Source organism: Falco naumanni, chromosome 6 (genome assembly GCF_017639655.2).
Source record: "Falco naumanni isolate bFalNau1 chromosome 6, bFalNau1.pat, whole genome shotgun sequence".
Lineage (NCBI taxonomy): Eukaryota > Metazoa > Chordata > Aves > Falconiformes > Falconidae > Falco > Falco naumanni.
Genome location: NC_054059.1, coordinates 72,844,993 through 72,866,541, shown reverse-complemented (window position 1 = coordinate 72,866,541; position 21,549 = coordinate 72,844,993). Strand labels below are relative to the sequence as shown.

At 58.0% G+C, this 21,549-nt stretch overlaps 1 protein-coding gene across 8 annotated transcripts in view; it reads right to left on the bottom strand.

Moving 5' to 3' along the window:
• The window catches only part of PTK2B (protein tyrosine kinase 2 beta), a 29,253-nt gene extending 8,012 nt beyond the window's left edge, over window positions 1-21,241 (bottom strand). For 3 of the 8 annotated variants that reach the window (XM_040598843.1, XM_040598845.1, XM_040598847.1), the window contains exons 1-16: window positions 20,701-21,241; window positions 7,845-8,092; window positions 5,872-6,050; window positions 5,658-5,745; window positions 5,209-5,288; window positions 4,953-5,015; window positions 4,529-4,583; window positions 3,573-3,713; window positions 2,483-2,557; window positions 2,288-2,389; window positions 1,741-1,858; window positions 1,476-1,515; window positions 1,339-1,385; window positions 959-1,012; window positions 496-593; window positions 320-404 (exon numbers count right to left, since the gene is read on the bottom strand). In XM_040598843.1, coding sequence (XP_040454777.1) covers window positions 320-404; window positions 496-593; window positions 959-1,012; window positions 1,339-1,385; window positions 1,476-1,515; window positions 1,741-1,858; window positions 2,288-2,389; window positions 2,483-2,557; window positions 3,573-3,713; window positions 4,529-4,583; window positions 4,953-5,015; window positions 5,209-5,288; window positions 5,658-5,745; window positions 5,872-6,050; window positions 7,845-8,051 — 1,432 coding nt within the window. In that variant the 5' untranslated portion in view covers window positions 8,052-8,092; window positions 20,701-21,241. The other 5 variants (XM_040598846.1, XM_040598848.1, XM_040598849.1 and 2 more) reach the window with 2 other exon arrangements.
• Between the last annotated feature and the right edge of the window lie 308 nt (window positions 21,242-21,549).

Here is a 21,549-nt window from a genome sequence, read left to right as displayed (position 1 = left end):
GCCCCAATCCCCCATCCTAGTATCCATCCCCCCCCATAAACCAGGTATTTTGGAGAACAGCCCTGTCACAGGGGTGAAGGCATGGGCCACCTCCCTCCTCCTGCTCTGTCCTGTATTGCAATGGCAATTTGTCCCCAAGCCAGCCTCAGGGGATGTCAGAGGAGGGTTCTGTCTCTAACACCCCACCACTGCAGTGCCACAAACACCACCAGGCCCCCCACATCTGTCCTCTGCCCTGCTATGTAAGCCCCAGGGTGGGGGTTTAGTGGGCTCCATCCCCCTGCGAAGGGCAGCGTACAGCATACCCCCCCCAGCGCACCTGCTTCGCTCAGGAACTTGTCCTTGTTCTCCAGGCTGCAGTCCTTCTTGCAGGTCTTCACAGCCACACTGATACACTCCCCTTTCTGCAAGGAGAAGGAGGGGGGGGCTGTGTTATCTCGCTCCCCCCCAACCGCAGAGGAGGCAGGCAGGGCAGGGAGAGGGCAGGATACTCACTGGGGTGGTGTAGATCCCCTCGTACACCTCTCCGAAGAAGCCTTCTCCAAGGATCCTGCCCAACGTGACATCCTCCCGGGAGATCCCATAGTGCTGGACTTCATGGACAGGAGAGCAGGGCAGAGGTGGCAGCACCAGTGGGTGGGAAGCTGCCTGTACCACCACCCATTCCGTGGGCAGAGCCCCCATGCTAAGTGGGAGATGTTGGCGATCCCTGGGTACCAACCCTCTCCATCACCCCCTCGGCAAGGACCTACAGGTCCTGCCCCGTGGCATGTAGGGTGATCCCAGCTCCTTCAGCCCTTCTGGGGGGTAAGGTGGGCATCACAGTCAAACCTTGTTCCCAGCTTTGAGGGAATTTGTGGGGTTGGGGTAGGACATCGGGGTGGGCAGGAGGAGGTGAGACAGCTTCCTTGAGATGTTGGAACATGGGCAAGAGGGCACCCAGGGGGGTGGCACCTACCTCCAGACCTCGGTCTTAAGGACTCATCAGGGATTTCAGCATAAATATCAGAGTCTAGGGCAAGAAGGAGGTTGCAGGCAGGGATTCAGGCAGCTCAGTGGGCAGGGTGAGCATCCCCATGAGGTCCAGCCACCCAGCCCAGAGCAGTGCCCGCAGGGACCATGGCCATCAGGAGCATGTGGAAGGGACCATGGCCATCAGGAGCATGTGGGATGCCAGCCTGGCCCTCCCCCAGGATGCTCAGCTGCATCTTGACCCCCAGCCAAAGGGCTGGGGGTGTCCAGCTCCACAAAACCCTCAAATCCCTTTGTACTGGTGTCCCACAGCCCTGCCTGCATCCCCTGGGAGGAATGAAGAGAGGAGAAGAGCTAAAAACTCACCGATGCTCACGCTGTCCGACAGCATGGACTGCCTCTCCTCCAGGTGCCTGTGGGGTGGAAGGAGGCTGGAGTCAGGGAGTGGGGTTGGGAGGCAGGATGGGGTTCCCAGCCCTGCTCTGGGGCCAGGCACTACTTACGGGGCCGGGATCTGCGGCAGGCTGATCCTCTTCTCCCGCTCTGTGGAGAGGACAGCAGACAGTCATTTCCCAGCAACCTCCATCAGAGCCTAATGGGTGCTGAGGCCCCCCAGTGCCTCACCCACACATGCAGTGAGTTTGGTGGGTCTCAGCTGGGGTCACTCCAAAGCCACGGGTGATGCTGTGGCCATGGAGAGAGCAGAGAAGCGCTCAGGGGGGCACGGGTGGGGACCCTGCCAGCATCGGTGCTCTCCAGGGTGCTCACCTCTCCTGGGGAAGATGATGAGGGAGGTGTCCAAGTCCCCCTGCAGCCGGCAGTAACCATCGATGAGGTCAGCCATGTTCTCTGCCTCAGCCAGAGAAGCTGTCTTGATAGCGAGGGACTGGGGGAGATGGTAGGGATAGTGGGATGGGTGAGTCCAGAGCTGGGCTGGGGGATGCTCCCAAGGGGTTCCTCCCCCTTCTCTCCACCTCGGGGTAGCTCAGTGACCACCTCCTTGCTCTGCACTGGATCCCAGTTTCTCCAGCATTGCTGTTCCCAGCACCCCAGGATACCATGGCCAATGTGCCTGGCACCAAACCCTTCCCTCGCGGCAGGGGCACTCCCAGGGGAGCTCGGACCCCCTCTGCTTTGGGGGACAGTCTCCCTTTGGCAAGGGCTGGAGGCAGGAAAACTCTGTCAGTGGAAGTGGAGCCATCCACCAAGTCCTGCATAACCTGCAGGGATGCAATGCCACCCCACAGCAAGGTAATCCCCCATGCCACCCACCCCCTCCTCCAGCACCTGGGGTACCCCCGCAGTGCATCCTCACCTGGGGGGTGCCGCTGAGCCCCAGCTGCAGCACAGCCCGGCCCTCCTCCACACTAGAGCACTTGATGGACTTGATGTGCTTGAATTCGGCCAAGCACGTGGGCTGGGGAGAGAGGCAGAGCCCCAGCATCAGCCCAACTGATTTAAGAGCACCCGCCCCTCAGTTCCCCATTTAGCACCCAACACATGCCCGTACCTTGGCCTCCTTGCTCGTCATCTGCCGGATGCCCTTGGGTCCGATGACCAGGTCCACTGTGATGTTCCACCCTTGCTGGGGGAGCAGCAGAAGGAGGATGTAAATTTGGGGAGGGGGTTACCCCAGGAGCCAGGTTCTCCCCCTCAACCTGCTGCAACGTGTGAGACACCTCAGGAAAAACCACCTTCCTGGAGGTATTTGGAGACAGGATAGTTTGGAGAGGGGATGGTTGCTGGTGCAAGGCAAGGAGCCCAATGTGGGTGCTTTTTCTCCTCCTGGCTCCAGAGGGGTTCCCGGTGCTCCTGGTTTGCCACTTTCTCACTCCAAAAGCATTTGGCAAACTTCAGGCACTGGCTTGTACCCACTGGGCTTGGATCCCTTCGTGTGGAAGGTCCCCAGAGCCCCAGCCATACCCCCAGCCCCTCTCAGCATCCTCCAAAAAGGAGACCCCAGATGCTCCCTCCACTCTAGGGAGGGGGAGAGATGCTCAGCTTCTCATCAGGGAGGTGATGCTGTGGGGCTGCACAGGTGATCTGGGGTTTGTGTCTCCCTTGGGGGAACAGTGAGTGATTTCCAAGCCTTGGAAACCCCCTGCAGGAACTAGTCCAAGCTAGGGGCAGCTGAGTCCCCATCTGAATGCGGGGACCACAGCAGGGAGCAGCCCACAGCAGGGTAGCTTTGTCCGTGCTGCCACTTGCAAGCATCCCCGGTCTGTGCTGCTTAAGTGGTGCCAGGGGATGCTTTGAGTGGCAGCCCTCTGCCCTGCTATGCACAGTTAATTAACAGCTTAAGACTCCTGATGACTCCAGTTGCATCTTTAGCAAGACTTTGCTGGGTTTAAGGGCATGGGAGATGCCGCTTCGAACACCAGCTTGTGATGGAGGTTGTCTTCGCCCTGCAGTGTCCCTCCTCCACACTGCCTGGCACAGTGGCCATAGCCAACACACCTGGCCCCAAAGCAACCTGGGCAGGGGGATGTGCTCCCATCCCATCCCATCCCATCCCATCCCATCCCATCCCATCCCAGCCCATCCCAGCCCAGCCCAGCCCAGCCCAGCCCAGCCCAGCCCAGCCAATCCAGAGCACTCACAATGAGCTCGCAGCGATAGCTCTCCTGGTCGATGTTGGCGAAGCTGGAGAGGGTGTGGAGGAACTTGAGGATGCACTCCTCCTCCCGCAGCAGTGCGTACTGCTGGAAGGTCTGCTGGATCATCTTCCGAAACTGCTTGGGCTGTGGGCACAGTGGCTGCTAGAAACGCTGCGCACACACCTGGCACGCAGCGGGGGTGTGGGGGTGCAGAGGCTGTGAGCTGAGCTTGGACATGTGCACGCACATGGACACAGGCACGCATGCACTCACCTGCAGATATGAATATGCACCCTCACCCGTGTATGTCCACACGTGTGCCAGCACGCCTCCATGTGTGTGTGCTCCTTCATATGTACATGAGTGTGGGCAGGTGCGTGTGCACACATATGTGCAAACGCGGCCACGTATGTGCATGCATACATACATACGCATATAAGTGTGCATGCAGGTGCATCATCACATGTGAGCAGTGAGCATACACATACAACACATACATGTGCACGTGCATGCAAATAACACCTTCACATGTGTAAGCAGACGTGCCTATACATGTGTCTGCAAATCCACCTGCGCACACAGGAGCACACATGGTCCTATATGTGAATGCACACACATGGGCAGATACACCTTCACGAGTGCGTGCAAAGCTACAGGAGCACGGGCAGTTGTGCATGTACATGCATGTGCAAACCCACATGTACACGCTGGTGCTCTCACCTGGCCCCATATGTGCACATCTACACACATGCACACGGGTGTGTACATGCAGATACGTCGTCCCACATGTGAGCACAACCACACACGCACGCAATTGCAGGCAGATGTGCACACTTGTGCAAATCTACATGCGCGCTTCCATGCACACACATGAGCACCCACAGCCACACCCGTGCATGCTTACGCACCTTGCACCCATGCACCCAGCCCCACTTCACACACCCATACATGGCCCTCACCTTCAGGTTCTCCTGCATCTGGCTGGGGAAGAAAAGGTCCAGACCCACCTCCTTCCTGGAGAGCAGAGAATTCCCCCCATGCACATTAACAGGCCCGCAGGGACCCCGGCTCTGGGGGCTGTGTGGGGGCCTCCCTCGGGAGCTGCAGCCCAGCGGGGAGGTGATGCACCAAGGAAAGTCGGTGCTGAGGGGCAAAGGGGTGCTACTCGGGGAGAAGCCACCCACGCAGCATGGGGTGAAAGGTTTCCATCTCCCTCTCCATGCACCCTCCCCATAAGGAAGGCTGATGGCTGCAGGAGGATGAGCTGCAGGAGGATGATGAAGGCCATCTGCAGAGCTCTGGCCCTTTGGGACTGGCTGGATGGGGTGGGGAATTTGAGGGTAGGGGGGGTTCTGCCCAGCAGGATGGGCTGTGTCTACTTACTCCAGGAACTCAAAGTTGGACTTCTTATCCAGTGCGTTTTGAGGCATGTCCTTATAAAACCTCCTGAGAGAAGGGAGGGACATCAGAGAGCCTCCCTGTGCTCATGTCCCCCCACCACGTCCCCCCACCAAGGCAAAGAAATAGGTGGAAACTCCTTCTTCCCCTGCAAAACCCTCCATGGCCCCAGACCCTGCTCCCTCGTCCGCCCCAGCCCTCCCGCTGCAGCAGATGAGCTACAACAGACGGAGGCACGTACCTGAGCTCGAGGCAGCCCAGCTGCAGGGCCATGCCTTCGCTCACCTTGCTGGCATAATTCTGCATGTACTCGCTCCGGAGCTGCCGAGGAGAGGCAGGGGTCAGGAGGCGGGGGGGATGCTGGCAAGGGATGCTGGCAGGGGGCACTTGCAGTGTCCACACACTCCTGCATCCTGCACTGGGATGCAGCAGGGGCAGGAGCAGGGTGAAGGGGTTGGGACTGGCTGTCCCTGATGGAGATGCACAGATCCAGGAGCAGGATGGGAGCACAGAGGCTGCCCGTCAGCAGCCCAGGGTGAAGGTAAATGGGCTGCAAGGTCTTGGGGCTCTTGGGAATCATGTTTTCTGGGCTGGAGAGGAGGAAACATCCTCCTAGAGCTGGGGGGTGGGTCAGGGTGGCTGGAGAGCAGACCTGTCTGGGGCTAGGAGACCCCCAGGGCCACTTCTGACCTGCTGGTAGAAGTAGAGCAAGGTGGTCCTGTCCTCTTTGAAGCGTTCCACAAAATCCTCTGGCAGATAGCGGATTTGGAGATCGTACCTGGCAACAGGAAAGCCCCTCAATGAGGACCATGCTGGAGTTTTCCTTCTAATGGGGCTTGGTGGTCCCCATGCCCACCTGGGTTTGGGGACAGAGAGAGATGGACACCACCATCATGAGTCCTACCTCCATTCGGCCTCCAGGTGCAGGCACTCATACTTCTCCTGCACTTCGCCCACCGTTAGGTCCGGGTGCAGCCAGTGGATCTCATCCGACTTCACATGCTTCAGGCGGAGCCCATAGCATTCAGCCAGCTTGATGTCAGGCCCGATGCGGCCGCTCACCAGGATGGACTTGATCACCTCCTGGGGTGAAAAGGAGCAGGGCTGAGACCCCAGCGACACCAGCCAGGGTCCAGATGAGCTTTAGACAGCAGGAAAACAAGGAAGAAATACAACACAACCACAACAGAAATGTTCCTGGAGCAACCACAGCCCCGAACACAGCCACCAGCCCCAGTGGTCTCCAGGTGAAGCCTCCAAAGATGCCTCCAGCTTGCTCTGCAACTACCCACAGCCTGAACATGTCCCATCCAACCTCCCAGATGTATTTTGGTCAGGGATAAAAGCCCAGGTGTGTCTCTTCCACCCTTCCTTATGCTTCAGCTGAGCTATACCCGATGCACGGCATCAGCGGCAAGCAGGCAGCAAAGCAGGCATCACTGCTGCCAGTGAGCTGGCGGTGCAGCTTGTTTCTCTGCTTTCCTCCCCATCGCTGGGGCAGTGCGGGCAGGGAGTCCCCAGGACCTGCCAGGCCTCTGCTCTCTCTCTGCTACCCAACCAGCCAACTAAAACCAGTAGCCAGGGGCAAGATGGCTGAGCTCTCCTTGGTGAGGAGCGGCTGCCTCCAGTTTGCTCCGCTCCTGCATCCTGCTGGCTGTCCTCCCATCCCTGTGTTGGGGACAGCCTGACTGTGGACATTTCATGGTTTCATTCGCATTCCTCCTCCCCAGCCTGAGGAATCCTTTCCTGCTCCAACCACTTCTCTGAAACTTTCTGCTATGCCCACGACCCCCTCCTGGAGATGGGGAATGGGGACAACCCTGTCCCCCTCCATGTCCTACCAGCTGAGGAACAACCCCCAGCTCAGCTGTATTTTGGTCACCTTTGCGTGACTGTTGCAATGCGCTGTCCTGAGGACTTGCCCCAGGAGAAGGCGCAGCATCACCCATTGTCCCCTGGATGTGCATCTCTCCTGGTGGACACCAACCCTGCAGCACCCAAGCACAGAGATGATGCTGGCCAGCACATCCCCAGCATCCACACATCTTCCCTCAGCTAGGAAGCTGCAGGACTCCAGGTAGGAAGGGTGAGGAGCACATTTCCCAGCCCAAAGCCACCATGTCCATGATGGAAAGGCACCAATACCACCTTCACTGTCCTCCCACCTCCATGTCCCCACAAGCAAAGGGCAGGAGTTGGGTGCAGAAGTCCTGGAGGGGTGGTAGAAAAGACCTGGATCCTGGCTCACAGGTCAGGCAGGAGAGCGAGAGGTGCTGCTGGCCCCAGAGCTGGGTACCCCCCTGAGATATCTAGGTATGGCAGTCACCCAAGCAGGCAGTGACACTGCGACATGGCCATGGGGAAATATCGAGGGTTTGGGGCTGTGCAGGTCACTGTCCCCCTCACCACTGAAGACCTGTGTCTGTGCAGGCCAGAGGGCATGAAGGGAAGGTGGGGCCTCAGCTCCTGCCAGTCCCCAGCCTCGTCCCAGCAGCGTGGGCTGAGCCCCAGTCCTGCAAGGCACCATCATGTCCCACATCCACTTGTCCTCTGGCCTCCTCCCATTGTCCCCTGCACCTGGGGATGTCTTCTCCAGGATGAGATGAACCAGGGTCTGGCAAGTCAGCAGCCACTCACCAGGGCCAATCCTTGCTGCCAGAACTGGCAGTGGGGCTGATGAGCCCTCACCTTTTCCAAACTCCCCTGTGCTGCCAGAGATAGCCAGATTTTCTCTCCGTCCTTCATCTTTTGGTGCTTCTCAGCCACAGGCTCTGAGGGCTACCATGCCATGGGAAAGGGTGGCTGCAAAGGAGCTAGCTACGATGCTGGGTGGACAAAACAGCCCTCCCCTGGCCCATCCTCCCCTGCCCCACATACCCGGATCTCTGTTGTCACAGGACATTTCACCAGCTTGAAGTTCTTGCCCATGTTGAAGCTATTGCTGTAGAAGCAGACCTTGAGGATGCGCATCTCCTCCTTGTCCATCTCCAGTGTCCCCATGCTTAGGGTGGCCTCCAGCGTCCCAGCCAGGCTGCGGGACGAGCTGCTCCGTGGGCGACCCAGTGCCTCAGGGATGGCTGACATCCTCACCACACCTGGGGTGCTAGGAGCTGAGCATCCCTTCCCTGCAGGAGACACACTGCATTGGCATGGTGGGGACCCTGGGGATCGGGGGATGGAGGGCAGGGAGAGGGCTGGAGGGATGGGAATGGGAAAGGCAGTGGGGACACCCTGGGGTGGGTGGGGAAGGGATGGAGATATGGAGGTGGGTGGAGGTGAAGACAAAGAGAGAAAATAGAGTGTGACAAAGGGTGCCCTCTCTCCCATCATACACCCCTGGCCATGTATCACCACTGGGTACCACCAGGGCCCTGAGTCCAGCTCCTCCAAGTGACCCTTGTGTCCTTGTCACCTCCAGAGCAATATGTCTGCCTCCTCGGTACCTCCAAAGCAATACCTCTGTGTCCTGGTGACCTCCAGAGAAATACCTCATGTCCCCAGCACCTCCAGAGCAATACCTCTGCGTCCTTGTCACCTCCAGAGCAATACCTTTGTGTCCCCAGCACTCATCATTTTCTTTCCCCCACGAAACCCAGGTGAAGGTTTCAGGCTGCAGCTCCCCAGCACGGATACCTGCAGCTGCAGCTGTGGTTCAACAACGTGATCTCCCAAGTGAGCTGAATTTAGCAGACAGCTTTGCAAAAAAAACAAGTAAGAAGCAAAATGGGGCAAGCAAGACAGGTTCCTTTTCCCCTGGAAGTGCAATACTGATTTATATTGATTTGCTCTTTTATTTTTAGAGGGGATAAAACCCAGAAGCCTGCTCAATGTCATTTGAGCCAGAAGGGAAGTGGCTTGAGTTCTCCCTTCGCTGAGAAAAACATTTAATGGGATATGTGGGTCTTGGGTGATCTGAATGGATCCGAAATTTTCCTCTTTGCATGGCTTTTGGTTTGCAAGCTGGGCAGGGCTGGCACAGAAGAGGGTTTGTTCTGGGTTGCTTTCTCCGCCTCTCTGGACATGCACCTGGGCTGAGGCTGGGCAAACTCAGCACACCTAAGTCCCCAGGAACAAAAGTGTTTGCTTAGCTTGGCCACCAGCTTCCCAGGAAAGCATGGAGCTTTGCAAGGAGCCTAAGCAAGCAAAAAACACAGCCAACACAGCCAGATGCATGGGACAAATTCAGGTTTGAAAAAAGCTGCTCCAAACGGCATCTTTCTGGGGCATGAAATAAGAAAAACCATGGAAGTTCATCCATTAGGCTGCTTCTGAGCTGCAGCCCCATCTGAACTCGGGCCTCAAGTTACTGTTTAAACAGCCGAGAAGCTATGTGCAAACTGGAGTGTTGCAGGATTCATGTGTGTCATTCTGGCTCTGCAACACGGGAAGGTCCCGGCATGGCCCTGGCGGGGCTCCTGGCAGGGCTGGAGAGGCAGAGTGAGAGGCTGTGGTACCTGGAGGGTGTCCCCAGTGCTGCCACGTGAAGGCAAGTGAAGGAGCAGACCTGGAAGATACTGCAAGGAAGGGGTGGGGGGTGTGGGACCGGCTGCGGGACATCACATACATCCCCATGCATGGAGCTGAGGGTCCCGCTCTCTCCACAATACCCACAGGGTAACGCAGGCGAGACAACCACTAAAACGGTAGCAGCGTGGACCAGAGCATCCCTCGTCCCACCTGGAGCATTGCTGCTGGCTGCTGCCTCAGCACTGGAGCAGACGGGGAGCGCTCACGCAGAACCTGGCAGCACCAACCTGGGGTGGAGGCGGCGAGGATGGGCTGTGTCCCCCTCGCAGGGCTCGAGGCAGGCTCTGCCCTACGCCACAAGCCTGAACTGCAGGGCCAGCCTGCAGCCATCCCCCCATCCCCAGCATCTGCAAAACCAAGTGCCTACGGGGGAGCAGAACATGCGGCCAGGAGCTGCCGGCAGGAACCCTTCCCAGTGCTGGCTGCCGAGGTTTTCTCTCCCCAGGCCCCCATTTCCCCTTCCCCACTGGGATTTGCACCATCATTTGCACAGTGCTCAGAGGCAGCTCCACTGTAATTACAAACCTGCGCAAGCTTGCCCGCTGGTGGGACGCTGTGTGCGGCCTCCTGTGAGCTTCGTCTTTTTAAAGCAACTCTCCTGAGTCACTGGACTAAAAATAAGCGTGGTGTAGCCTGGCACTTTCAGGTCCGTACAAAGGGTTTTGCTGCCAGCAGTGCAATGCATGGACAGCTCAGATTTTGTTTTCCAGGTTTCTCCAAGAGAACAGGGAAAGAGATTCTGCATCTCTGCGGCTGTGATGGAGCATTGCTACAACAGCGATGGGATGCTGGGATGTTAACCTTGGACCTGAGCAAGGCAGCGGTGCTGAACTGGGCACCCTCACCTCCAGCACAGGCCAGCAGCAAGTCCAGCCACACCAATGGGCACACGCACATGAGCTCACATGCATTTTTCACATCAGGTTTTGAGGTTTTTTTCTTTCTTTCACAAAAGTGCTCAGGCTGCACAGACAGGCTCTCACAGCATCCCACATCCTTTGCAGAACACCCTTATGGACAGCTCTCTGCAGGTGATGGACCTTAGCCACGTCCCCTTCTCATGCGGGCTGCAAGGGCTGGCCAAAGTGGGGACAACCAGGGCAGCCCCCTCGCCCTGTCGTCCTGTCTCTGGCCATGCCAGAGAAGCCAAGGCCATCCCTGTAGGTGATACCATAGATGCTACACGCCTGAGCAACGCCAGCCTGCAGACCATATCTGTGTCATGTCTGTTCAGCATCATGCTGTGCTGGATTAGTGTTTCCTGCTCAACCACACTCAGCCAGCATCAGGGTCAAGCAAAATCAGCAGCTCCCCTTGTCCCAGCTCTGCAGCAGGTGCAAAAGCTTTGCTTCAGGCTTTGCTACAGCTCTCACTGCTCTGCAGAAGAGGCTGGTGCTCAAAGAAATATCTAAAATAAAGATCTCTTTCACTAAATAACTAAAACCTGAACCTGTGTCCCCTGGGTTTGGGAGGGACCCTCCCAGCATGGAGATGATGGCCCAAGCCAGGCCTCAGGGAGAGGAAGCTCAGCTCTCAGTGGAAAGGGGCAATGGCTGACTTGGGAAGTATTGCTGGCATTTCTCAGGGCCCTCAAAATTACTTCGCTTTGGCTCTTTTTTCCCCCCACTTTTCATTTTCTGCTTTCTTCCTCCAGCCCCATTCCCATGACACATGCCCTCATACTCTCACTGAGCCCACGGGCCGGGACCAGGGCTGGCTGTCCCTTCTGTGTCCCTACCCTGATAAGCAATGCTGCTGGGGAGTGAGATGCAGAGATCACCCTGCAGAGCATCCTGCTGCCCTTGCACAGCACCTCTGACCATCATGGCCAGAGGTGGACAAGGCTGGAGGCAGCTAGCACGAACAAGGGCACATCCCGCGTTTCAACACGCCCCGAAACCCAGCACAGGCATGAGGGATGGCTCTGTCCCTCCAGCTGAGCGCTACGGGGTCTTGCAGCCCCTGCTTGGGTGATGCCCATATGAAATAAAGCCAGGAAGTGCAGTGAAGGCAGTGCCTGCACCCTGCCTGCACCGCGGCCATGCAGCATCCATAGGCACGTCCCCACAGCAGCAGGGGCACATCCCCGGGGCCATCTGGCTGGAGGGGATGTGTCCTATATGGACCTGGCTGCTTAGCTTCAGAGGTGGGGAAGGGGCCCTGGCCACAGCCTGAGCCCCTTGTACCTCCACCCCTGCCCACTCGCCTTCCCTCCGGCATGAGGACACGTCCCATGGGAGCCCAGCTCTGTCCCCAGCAGGGATGTGTGACACAGCTCCAGTCGGGCATCATGGGGATAGAGGAACCCACAAAACAAAACCAAGAGCTTTGCACCACTGCCACCAACATCCCCTCATCGGAGCCTCCATGTCCCTCCCCAGCAGCCCTTCATCACCTCCTGCTGTGAGTGACACCACAAAAGGTCCCGCGGTGCCTCGGAGCCACCTCCCACCCTGGCACAGTCCCAGACCAGGAAGTTTTTCCGGTCAGTCCCACAGTCCTAGAGAAGTTTGGTGCCCCTGTTGCCGTTTGCTCCAGCCCTAGCCCAAACCCTAGACACACCTGGGATGACAGCCACAGCGACAGAGCAAAACCCCACCAAGCCCCTTCCCCAACCCAGTGTGATGAGTTTGCAAGTGCTCAGCCCCCTGCCCACCTCCTTGCACCCCAAGCACCCAGGGAACGGGGAGCAGGAAGCAAGCAGCACTTACGGAGAGGCAGCCATCCCCTCCGTCCCCACGCCGAGCCTGTGCTGACGGAGCTGGTGCTTCCTGCTGCGGCTAACAAGTGTGCGCAGAGGCGTTTGCAAAGCACCCAGGCAGGCAGGGCCCACGCGCAGGCACACTCACGCACGTGCTCAAGCGGCTGCTCGAGCCTGTCATACAGATGGGGAAACTGAGGCACGGCCCAGCCAGCCTGGGAGACCAGCTGGGGTGAGCTTAGCGTGGGGTGGCAGATGCAGGCAGAGAAGGCAGCTCACATCCCCCTCCTCTGCAAAGCCCAAAGCCCAGGTCCCACTGAGCGATGCCACAATCCCAAAACACTTGTGCTGGGGGCGGGGGAATCCGACCTGAGGACCCTGCAGGAAGCAGGGGATGGGGACAACGGTAACACGTGACTTACCCCAGCCACCCAGGAGGGTCTCCAGCTGCCAGACTGGCTGGTGGGCAACATCATCTCTCACGCTGGGACCCAGCACAACCCACCCCGAACCATCCTGCCCCTTCTCTTGGCGGCTGCCAAGTTGGATCCTGGCTCCATCCAAGGAAAAGCCCCAGGAGCAACCCCACACCCATGGTCCCTTCTCAGCACGGGGACCCCAGCCCAGCCTGAGTCACCCTGGGGAGCAGAGTTCCCAGCAGGCAGGGCTGCTCTGCTCCAGGCCCTTCCCCTACCTATCTATGCAGGTATTTAAATGACTCATTACTTTATTGCTGGGTTTCCCCGAGGGAACAGACAAGCTCTCACCCTATTCGGCACCTAAAGCATCACCCTCCAGCCCTGCTTCGGCACTGAAACCAGTGAGTTTCCACCATATAACTGGAAGCGGGGCTGGGTGCTCTCCAAGAGATCACCCGCAGTGGCCTGACCACACTCCCAACCTTATCTCTCATTCCTTGTATCTACCCCCAGTCTGCCTTGCCCAGCTCCCATCCATCACTCCAGCCCTGTCCCCAGTGGGCAGGGGGAGCAGGATCCCGGCTAGGTACGGATGGCTGGCAAGACAAAACCACAGCATGTGGCCTCAGGATGCTGTTGGGACCTCCGTGGTGGCTGGGAGCTGAGCTCCAGCCAGATACAAGCCTCTGCCATGGGGTGTACTGTTGGTTGTCCTGCCATGCCCGTGCCGCAGCCTGCTTGACCACAGCCCCACTGCCTTGCACATCTCATCCCCATCCTTCATCCCCTCCGCTCCTGATCCTGCCCACCCAGGGCATGTCTCCCCTTTCCTACCAGCGAGGGTTCATCCTTGCAGGATTTCGCACCAGCTGGACCCTGGCACATCCCTGGCACAGGCACGACTCTGCCAGCTTGGCAGCAGGACGCAATGGCCCTTGGAGGTGGGATGGTAGTGGGTTAGTGTGGTCCAGTGATGGGAGCTGGCTCGGGGGCACAGTCCTGCTGCCCCTTTTGTGCCCCCTTCCCCCTTTCCCTGGGGCAGGCTGGGGATCAAGGGCTCGTCACGTGATGTCCCCGCAGAGGAAGCCTGTGTTTCGCAAAGCAAAGGAAATGACACAGGCTTCAGCCAACGAGGACAAGCTGCCTGAGGAGGGTTGGAGCAGGTGCATCTCCCCCTGCACCCCATCACTCCCTGTATCCCATGTCCCAGCCCAATGCTGCAACTGTGACCTGCACCAGAACAGCCGGTGGGACGACCAGTACTGGCGACGTGCTCCTGGGGAATTAGAAATAACACCCGGAGAGCTGCCGTCAAAGCCCACGCGCAGCAGCTCAGCTGGAGGGGGTGACTCAGGCACGGAGGAAAGATCTCTGTGTTCCCAGTGCAGAGCAGCACTGTTTATCTGGAGCTGGGGATGGGACGAGGCAAGACCATCTGGGGAGGAACGGCTCACCAAGAGGTGGGGATGGTGGCTCTGCCGGTGGCTGCTCAACGAGGAGACAGCAGGCTGCTGGCACGCTAGTCCCTGAGGTGCCAGGATGCATCAGGATGCTGGTGCAAGGTTCCCCATGAGCCTGCACTGGGGAGGGGGCCTCAGGGACCCCCAGCCCCATTTTTTTTTTGCTGTGGCCAATGCGGTGCCTGGTCCTGAAGACAAAATATCCCCCCTGAGCCCCTGCTAACCGCTCCAAGCCACCTCCTCCCTAGGCAGGGGAGACCTTCAGCCATCCCCCAAGCATTTTGTGAGCTCTGTTGCTACACAGAGGTCACAGCATCCTCCTCCAGAGCAGATCGCCTGGATCACAGATGCAAGGTTTGCTACAACCATCCCTTCTGGTCTCTACCCTGATGGAGGTCTTCCTGCCAAAACTGCCTGAGCATTGCCCCTTGGCTGTGACAGAGACATTGCCTTCTCCACTGCTCCAACTAGAAGCAACTCCACAGCTGCAGGGGGAAAAGCCACTCCCCGAGCAGCTCCAGGCTTTTCAGGAGGAGGGGTTCACCGTAAGTCCCTCGGTTTTTATGCCAGGAGAGAAACAACTCCCACCTGAGCCAGCAAAGCTGCATATTTATACTTCCCTACCTGCTGCCTGCAGCTGCCAGACACAAAAACGATCATGGACCATCTCTGAGATCTGATTTCCAGCCCGTCCTACTAAGGGATGGAGGTCCCCTACCTATGATCCTGTATCACAGTGGTCATCCTGGGGCTCCCATTCATTCTTACAGTTAATTAATGGAATTATCACTTGGTACATGGCTTTTTTTTCTTGTACATCCACAACTAAACATGGGACCAACACTTCTCCGGCCAAGAACAATGAGACTGTGGTGTAAGGAAAAGGGTCAAATGTACCAATAGCTGGGAAAAGCTCCCAAAATCAGGTGGGAGGTGTGGGGGGGTAGGGCGCTCTGAAAACCCTTGAGGGCAGTTGTAAGGGGGATGCTGGAGATGCTTCTTGCTCTGGAATGATGCAGGTGGATGGGACTGAGACAGCATCCTCAGGCCACGGGGCTGGAGTGGGCTGGTAGGGCTCAACCCCACCAAACCAAACCACCCAAGCTCAAGCAATGCTGTCAGGGCTTAAAATAACCCATGAGCAGCACTCAAAGCCTCCCCTCAGGGAGGGGGAACAGCTTCCCAGGAACAGGGTGGGCGTATTTCCCAATAACCTTTCTGTGGGAGAAGGAAGAGGAGCGGGCAAGGGCTTGCAGCATAATTTTTGGCACAGTGGGAAGTGTGCTGGCGGTGGGTCCTGGTCGCTAAGCATCCTGGTCGCCAGGCAACACGTGAGGATCATGGGAGATGCTGCTACTGCTTTGTTTGGGGAAGGGAAAGGAAAATAGAGGGTCTGACGCAGAAACAGGGAGAATGCCCTGCTATGGCACGAGGCTGGGAGGGAGCTGGCACCAGTAGGATGTGGCTGGCATCACCGCACCGAGGTACCTGTCAGGGTCCCTCCTGCAGGCAAGGCATCCGTTTCTGGATGCTTACACTAATTCCACTTATATTCACCTTGGCCTTTATGAAGAAAACTCATCTTCTCCAAAACTCTGGGCTACATTGTGGCTTTTTTGACAGAAATTTCCCGGGGGGGTGCCAAGCCACAGCACCTCCAGCACAAACCCGAGCCCTTCTCCCAGCACCAACAAGGAATTCAAGTCCAGCCACTTCTCCACAACCTGAACAAGCTCTTGGCTGTGGTCACACTGCGTGGTGATGACCTCCCCGGGCAAAGAACACCAAACATCAGCTCAGAAGTGACCCCCAAATCTGGTTTCAAAAGTCATTTTCCTTTCCAAACTGCTGGGCTCCACCACCAAGACCTCTCAAATAAGCTTGGTAGGTTCATTAGTCGGTCCCACGCCACCCATTACATTATCTAGTCCTGTCCTCACTGGCTGCAGCACAGCTTTACAGCCGCCCCTCTGGTCAGGCTCTCTTAAAGATGAGCAGCCCCAGCACACTCAGCTGGGTTTGCAAAATGTGGGACGTTTGCGTTTCCCTGGGGAACTCGGCTGAGTTTCAGGAAAATTAATTGCTGTCATTTGATTAAGCATTTTATTTTTGCGCTCGTCAATCATTTCTAGCGTGCGCTATCGTACTGCTGCACAGGCTTACACAAGACCAGCTCATCACTAAACTGGAAGTTTTTTACCCTTTGCAAAGTTTTCATCCTTTTTCTCAGAGAGATAAACATTTGAAATATAAGTTTAAAAAATTAAATAAGGCAAATGACCCTCTGAGGTGCCTTCAAATCTCTGCCTGCCTGGCCTGAGCTGCAGATGCACCAGCTCAGGCCAAAACATGATGTTTATTCCCCTTGAACTTCCTCAAATTGGGTGATTTCTTAACTTTTTTCAGTGTGAGGTCCCTAGCTTTTGACCTTGAGGTTTTCTTTTGATTTGGGCCCAGGAGTGCAGGTCCCAGCAGAGGGAAAGGCAGCTGCATTTCACATTACCTGGCTCTGCGCAGGGTCAGGGCAGCAATGCTCACACCTATAGAGCAGAGCCGGTTGAGCATCCCATGCTATCTCTGCAAGAGGAAGAGTTTGGGGATGCGGGGTGGAATTTCCCATCTGAAATCCCTCTGTGCTTCAGCCTTTGGAGATATAAACCAGGCAGCAAAATGCCCTGATTTCTGCCAGGTGGAAATTCCCCATTTGCTGGAAGCAGCCCCAGCTGGGCCCCATGGGGACAGCCAGATCCTGGCAACACAGGCAGGTATTTTCCCTCTGGCTGTAGTGGCAGAGGGAGGTGAAGGCAATCTCCCCTCCTCCTCTTCCTCTGCAGTGTGCCCTGCTGTGGGTCACAGCAGCGAGCAGAGCCCAGAGAAGCACCCCCCAGCCCTGCAGCCTGGCTCCCCCCAGCCTGCCAGCCAGCCTTCCCCTGCTTTAACCCAGCAGCCGCAACACCCGGCTGCAACGGGGGAAGGAAAAGCCTCCAGCTGCAGGGCAGGCAGAGCCCACTGAACAGCCCTGCGAAGGGAAGAGGTGCTTTCCTTCAGGTAGGGCTGCAGGGGGTATAGCTGGGCAGGGGGAGCGGGGTGTGCAGCATGGCGGGGTGTGCAGCGGTGGCTGGTTGTGCGGAACGGCGCATTGTGCAGCGTGGCAGGGCATGCAGTGCAGTTAGGTGTGCAACGTGGTTAGGCATGCAGCGTGGCAAGGTATGCAATATGGTTAGGCATGCAGCGTGGCAAGGTATGCAACATGTCTGGGTGTGCAGCATGGCACAGTGTGCTGCATGTCTGGGTGTGCAGCATGGCACAGCGTGCAGCACAGCCGGGTGTGCAGCATGGCAGGGTGTGCAGCTGTGGCACAGTGTGCTGCATGGCTGGGAATTCAACAGGGCATGTTGTGCAGCATGGCACACTGTGCTGCATGGCAGGGTGTGCAGCATGGCAGGGTGTGCAGCTGTGGCACAGTGTGCTGCATGGCTGGGAATGCAGCACAGCTGGATGTGCAGTGTAGCAGGTTGTGCAAGACAGCATGGTGTGCAACACGGCTGGGTGTGCAGCATGGCCGAGCGTGCAGTGTAGCAAGGTGTGCAGCATGGCTGGGTATGCAGCAGCTTGCACAATGCTCAGAGGCAGAGCACACCAGGCAAACCTTGCTGGAGCCAGCTTAGGACACAAGGCTGAGATCAGGTTGCCTGTGGCAAGCTCTTGCCCATGGCAGCACTCTTTCTGAAATGGAAGTTTATCAAATCTGCATGAGTAATTGCATCGGATGGAGGCTGGAAGAGCAGAGCTGGGAGCCAAGTGGGGCAGGTAGCAGGACTCCCTGCCAGGCAGGGGTGAGGGCAGGGAGCAGGCAGAGCTCTCCTGCATCAATTAACAGGGCCAAGATGCTGAAAACCTCCATGGAAATCACCTCCCCGGGACAGGGCACCACTGTGCAACTTTCCAGTCTAAGGAGCGAAGTGAACACTTTCAGGCCACTGTTTTCAGGTTCTGCCTGAGATAAAATAACCGGCACCTTAAAAACATCTGGCTTTTTTTTCCCCCCCCAAGGAGAGCCCTGTTTGTGCCTTCAAGGGGCTTTTTGCTCAGACAAACTGTAGCCTCTGGGAGAGATGGAGCAGCCACTGCTGCGCTGCCTGCCTCCGAATCTGCAGCACTTCCTTCTCTCTGTGGCGCCTTCCTGCACAGCAGGGCCATCCCAGTTCAGCCCAGTGTATCAGCTAGCCTGCCTTGCTGGTGGCTGTAGCTGAGGAGAAGCATCCCCCCACCCTGGGATGTGGCTGCTGGGTTTTTCCCTGCGGAAACCAGAGTTCTGCTAAAAATATTTTTTTAGCTGTTTTTTAACACGAAACATAGCAAACAGCCCCAAAACGAAAAGACCAAGAGTCCTCTGAGGTTTCCCCAGGGGCTGATGGGAGCCGCATCTCCAACATGTCCTGTTCCTGTTCCCTCTTTGAAGATGCTTCCCCAAACAGCTGTGTGGCCTTGCTGCAATGCCACCGCAGCCACCAGCACTGTCCCTCCCTGCCCCACAGGAGCTCTGTCTGGCCGGGCAGCCCCATCCCAGGGGGAAACACAGCCAAGCCAGAAGGATTGCCACTCCTCCAGAGGATTTTCCAAGAGAAAAGTCTGGTTTCACTCCCCGCGGTTCCTTAAGGAAAGGTCTCCCCATGATTTTTGTGCTGGGCACCCCAGGCTTTACCCCTCCTGCAGGCCAGGATGCCTTGGTGGAGGAGATACGGGTATCACATGGGGTCTGCCACCGTTACAAATTGAAATACACGCACAAGGCTTTGCGTGAAAGGTTCCCAGCTCCGTCTACCCCTCATGAGTAATAACTCTGCCAGGGAAAAAGCAAAATGATTCAGATGCTGCTTTCCCAGCCCCCAGCGCCTGGAAAAACCTTTATGCTGAATAGTAATAATAGCTGAGCACAAACACATGAAAATGCAGAGCTTGGGGACAGGGGCACTTGTGCCCCTGCACGCCAGACCTACGTGTGCCCTTGCACACACGTGTGTGTGTCTCACTAGCATGTGCAAAGCATCACTGGCAAAGGTGAGGATGTGTTTCCCATGCACACACACCACTGTGCACTGTGTGCATTCCTACCCATCTTTTGCAGACACTGGGGAGCGTGCAGCTCCTGTCCCCTGTGGCCACTGCTACCGGTGGCACTGCTGCCCCACACTGCACTCCATGTCCCCCTGCTCTCTAATGCCCATGGCTCTCCAGACATGTGCAGCCTGCTCCCTCACAGCTCTTCTCACAGTGACTCTCACCTATGCCCTTGCAGGTAAGGCTGAGAGCTGTAAATCGGGCTGTGGACCTGAATCCAAAGGACAATCAGCATCCCAGGGCTGCCCTTCCCTGCCTAGCACTGGGAAGCTTGTGGGTGCCTGGTTTTGGCCCCTGCTATGAGACTCTGTCACCCACAGCACCACAGAGGCAAACTCACAGCATCCTCCCTGCCTTCACCAGGTGGGTGATGCCAGCGGAGCACTCGTAGGTGATTCTGCCTGTGAAAGCAACAGGTGGGGTTGGGGATATTCCTAGGGTGTCCAAGCCCTGATGCCACCCCTCCCCCACAGCTTCATCCAGCGTGAAGACAGCAAGGAGGGGTCTGTGATGGGTGCAGTAGGACACTGAAGCTGGCTGTCCCCTCCCTGACAGACCTCAGGGCCCTGACGGCCATGTTGTCCTGGAAACAGCCCCGTGCTGGGCACAGTTCCAGGCCAAGATGGTGGTGGAGGACCCCTGCCGCATCACCTTGCCCACAAAGCCCCCAGGACACACCACGGCCAGGCCCAGCTACCAGCACTGACCTCTCCTCACCTCCCTGCCGTAATGCCAGTGCCTCGTCCAGCCTGGTCCCACTGCTGGCACAAGGCACACGCTCAGCCTTCCCCGGCTGCTGCACATCACCACCTCTTTGGGACAGACAACCCCACGCAGCACCTCCAAGACCCCCAAGTCCTTTCCGATCCCTGGCCAAGCATCCCTTGGATGTCCCTGTCCTGGCAGGGACCCACCAGTGGGGCTGCCATTTCCATCTGGGGGTGCAGGGCAGATTTACCCGGCCAGGGCTGGGTCAGGAGGAGCAGCACGTCCTGGGGGAATCCTCTGTTGGGACCACACATCCCCGGCTGCATCAGTCCTCACTGGGAAGTACATGGGGAGTCGCATCAGCCCCCAAGACTGCAACACTCCTGTCTCTGGCTTTCCTCCCCCGTGCCCTCCTGGGTGCCGTGCCGTGCCGTGCCGTGCCGTGCCAGTGAGCGGAGGCAGGCATGTTCGCCAGCAGGAACCGCCCCACCGCTGGGCAAACATTGACGCTGACGAGAGATAGCAGAGCCTGGGCACTTCCCAGTTGCTGGCTGCGGGGCGGGGAGTACTGGGGGAATGCTGCACCCTGCCCTCACGCCCCCAAGCTCCCCGGCCACATGTCCCCCTGTGCGGGAAGGGCTAAGGAAGCTAGCTGCCAGGCGCACTGGGGAATGACACCCCGCCGTGGGCAGGGGAGCCCCTCTCCTGCACCCACCTGAGCTCTCATCGCCTCGGCTCTCCTCCCTCGCCTTCCCCGGCACCCAAGCGTCGCCCTGAGAGTGAGCAGAGGCTCTCACCTTGGCGGAGGGCACGGGAGCCGCCTTCGCCCCCCCGGGCCAGCCCCGGTCCTCACCCTGGCAGTGGCGGGGGCAGGTGGTTGCGTTGCTGACCGGGAGGTTTGGCCGGGTGGGTGCGTGTCCCGTGTCCCGTGAGGTTGTTGGTATGGGTGGTGAAACCACTCCTCTCCACCGCCCGCTTCCGGAAAGGGCTTGCTGAGGCTGGTGGGTGCCGCCAGCACCGGGAAGAGGAGACAGGAGGTGCGGAAGGGCCGGGACCCCTCACCTGCCCACCCAGCCTTCCCTGCCTGGGTCCCTCAGGCAGGTTGGGGCAGGTCTTGGGATCAGTCAGGAATTTAGGCAGGGAGCCCAAGGCAGCCAGCGTTCAGGCTGGTCCAGCTCATACCTGGGAGGAGCTGGCAAGTCTGCCCACGGTTGAGGCCCTGCTGCAGGGTCCCCCCCTGAAATCGCGGGTCCAGGGGACACCCCAGCACCGCGGAAGAACCCGAGGCAGGAAGAAGGATGGTGCAAGAGCTGCCGGGGCCGACGTTCACAGTCACGGGGCGGCCGTCTGGCACTGCCACACCCCCTGGGGCCACAGCAACACCTCCCTACTTCTGGGGTGCAGAAGGCCCCCCTTTAATGCTTGCTTTAACACTCCTCTGAGGAACCCACCCACAGCTGGGCATTGAGGCCAGCCACTCAGGCCCCTAGAAGACCTGACCCTGGCCCCAGAGCTCTGCAGAAATGGTTTGGGCAGCACTGGGGATGCCAAGGGGCCAAGGAAGAGCTGGAGGAGGAAAGGAGCAACAGGGTGCACCCCCTGCACCCCCACCCCACAGCATGCACTGGTGCAGCTGTTGGGGGTTG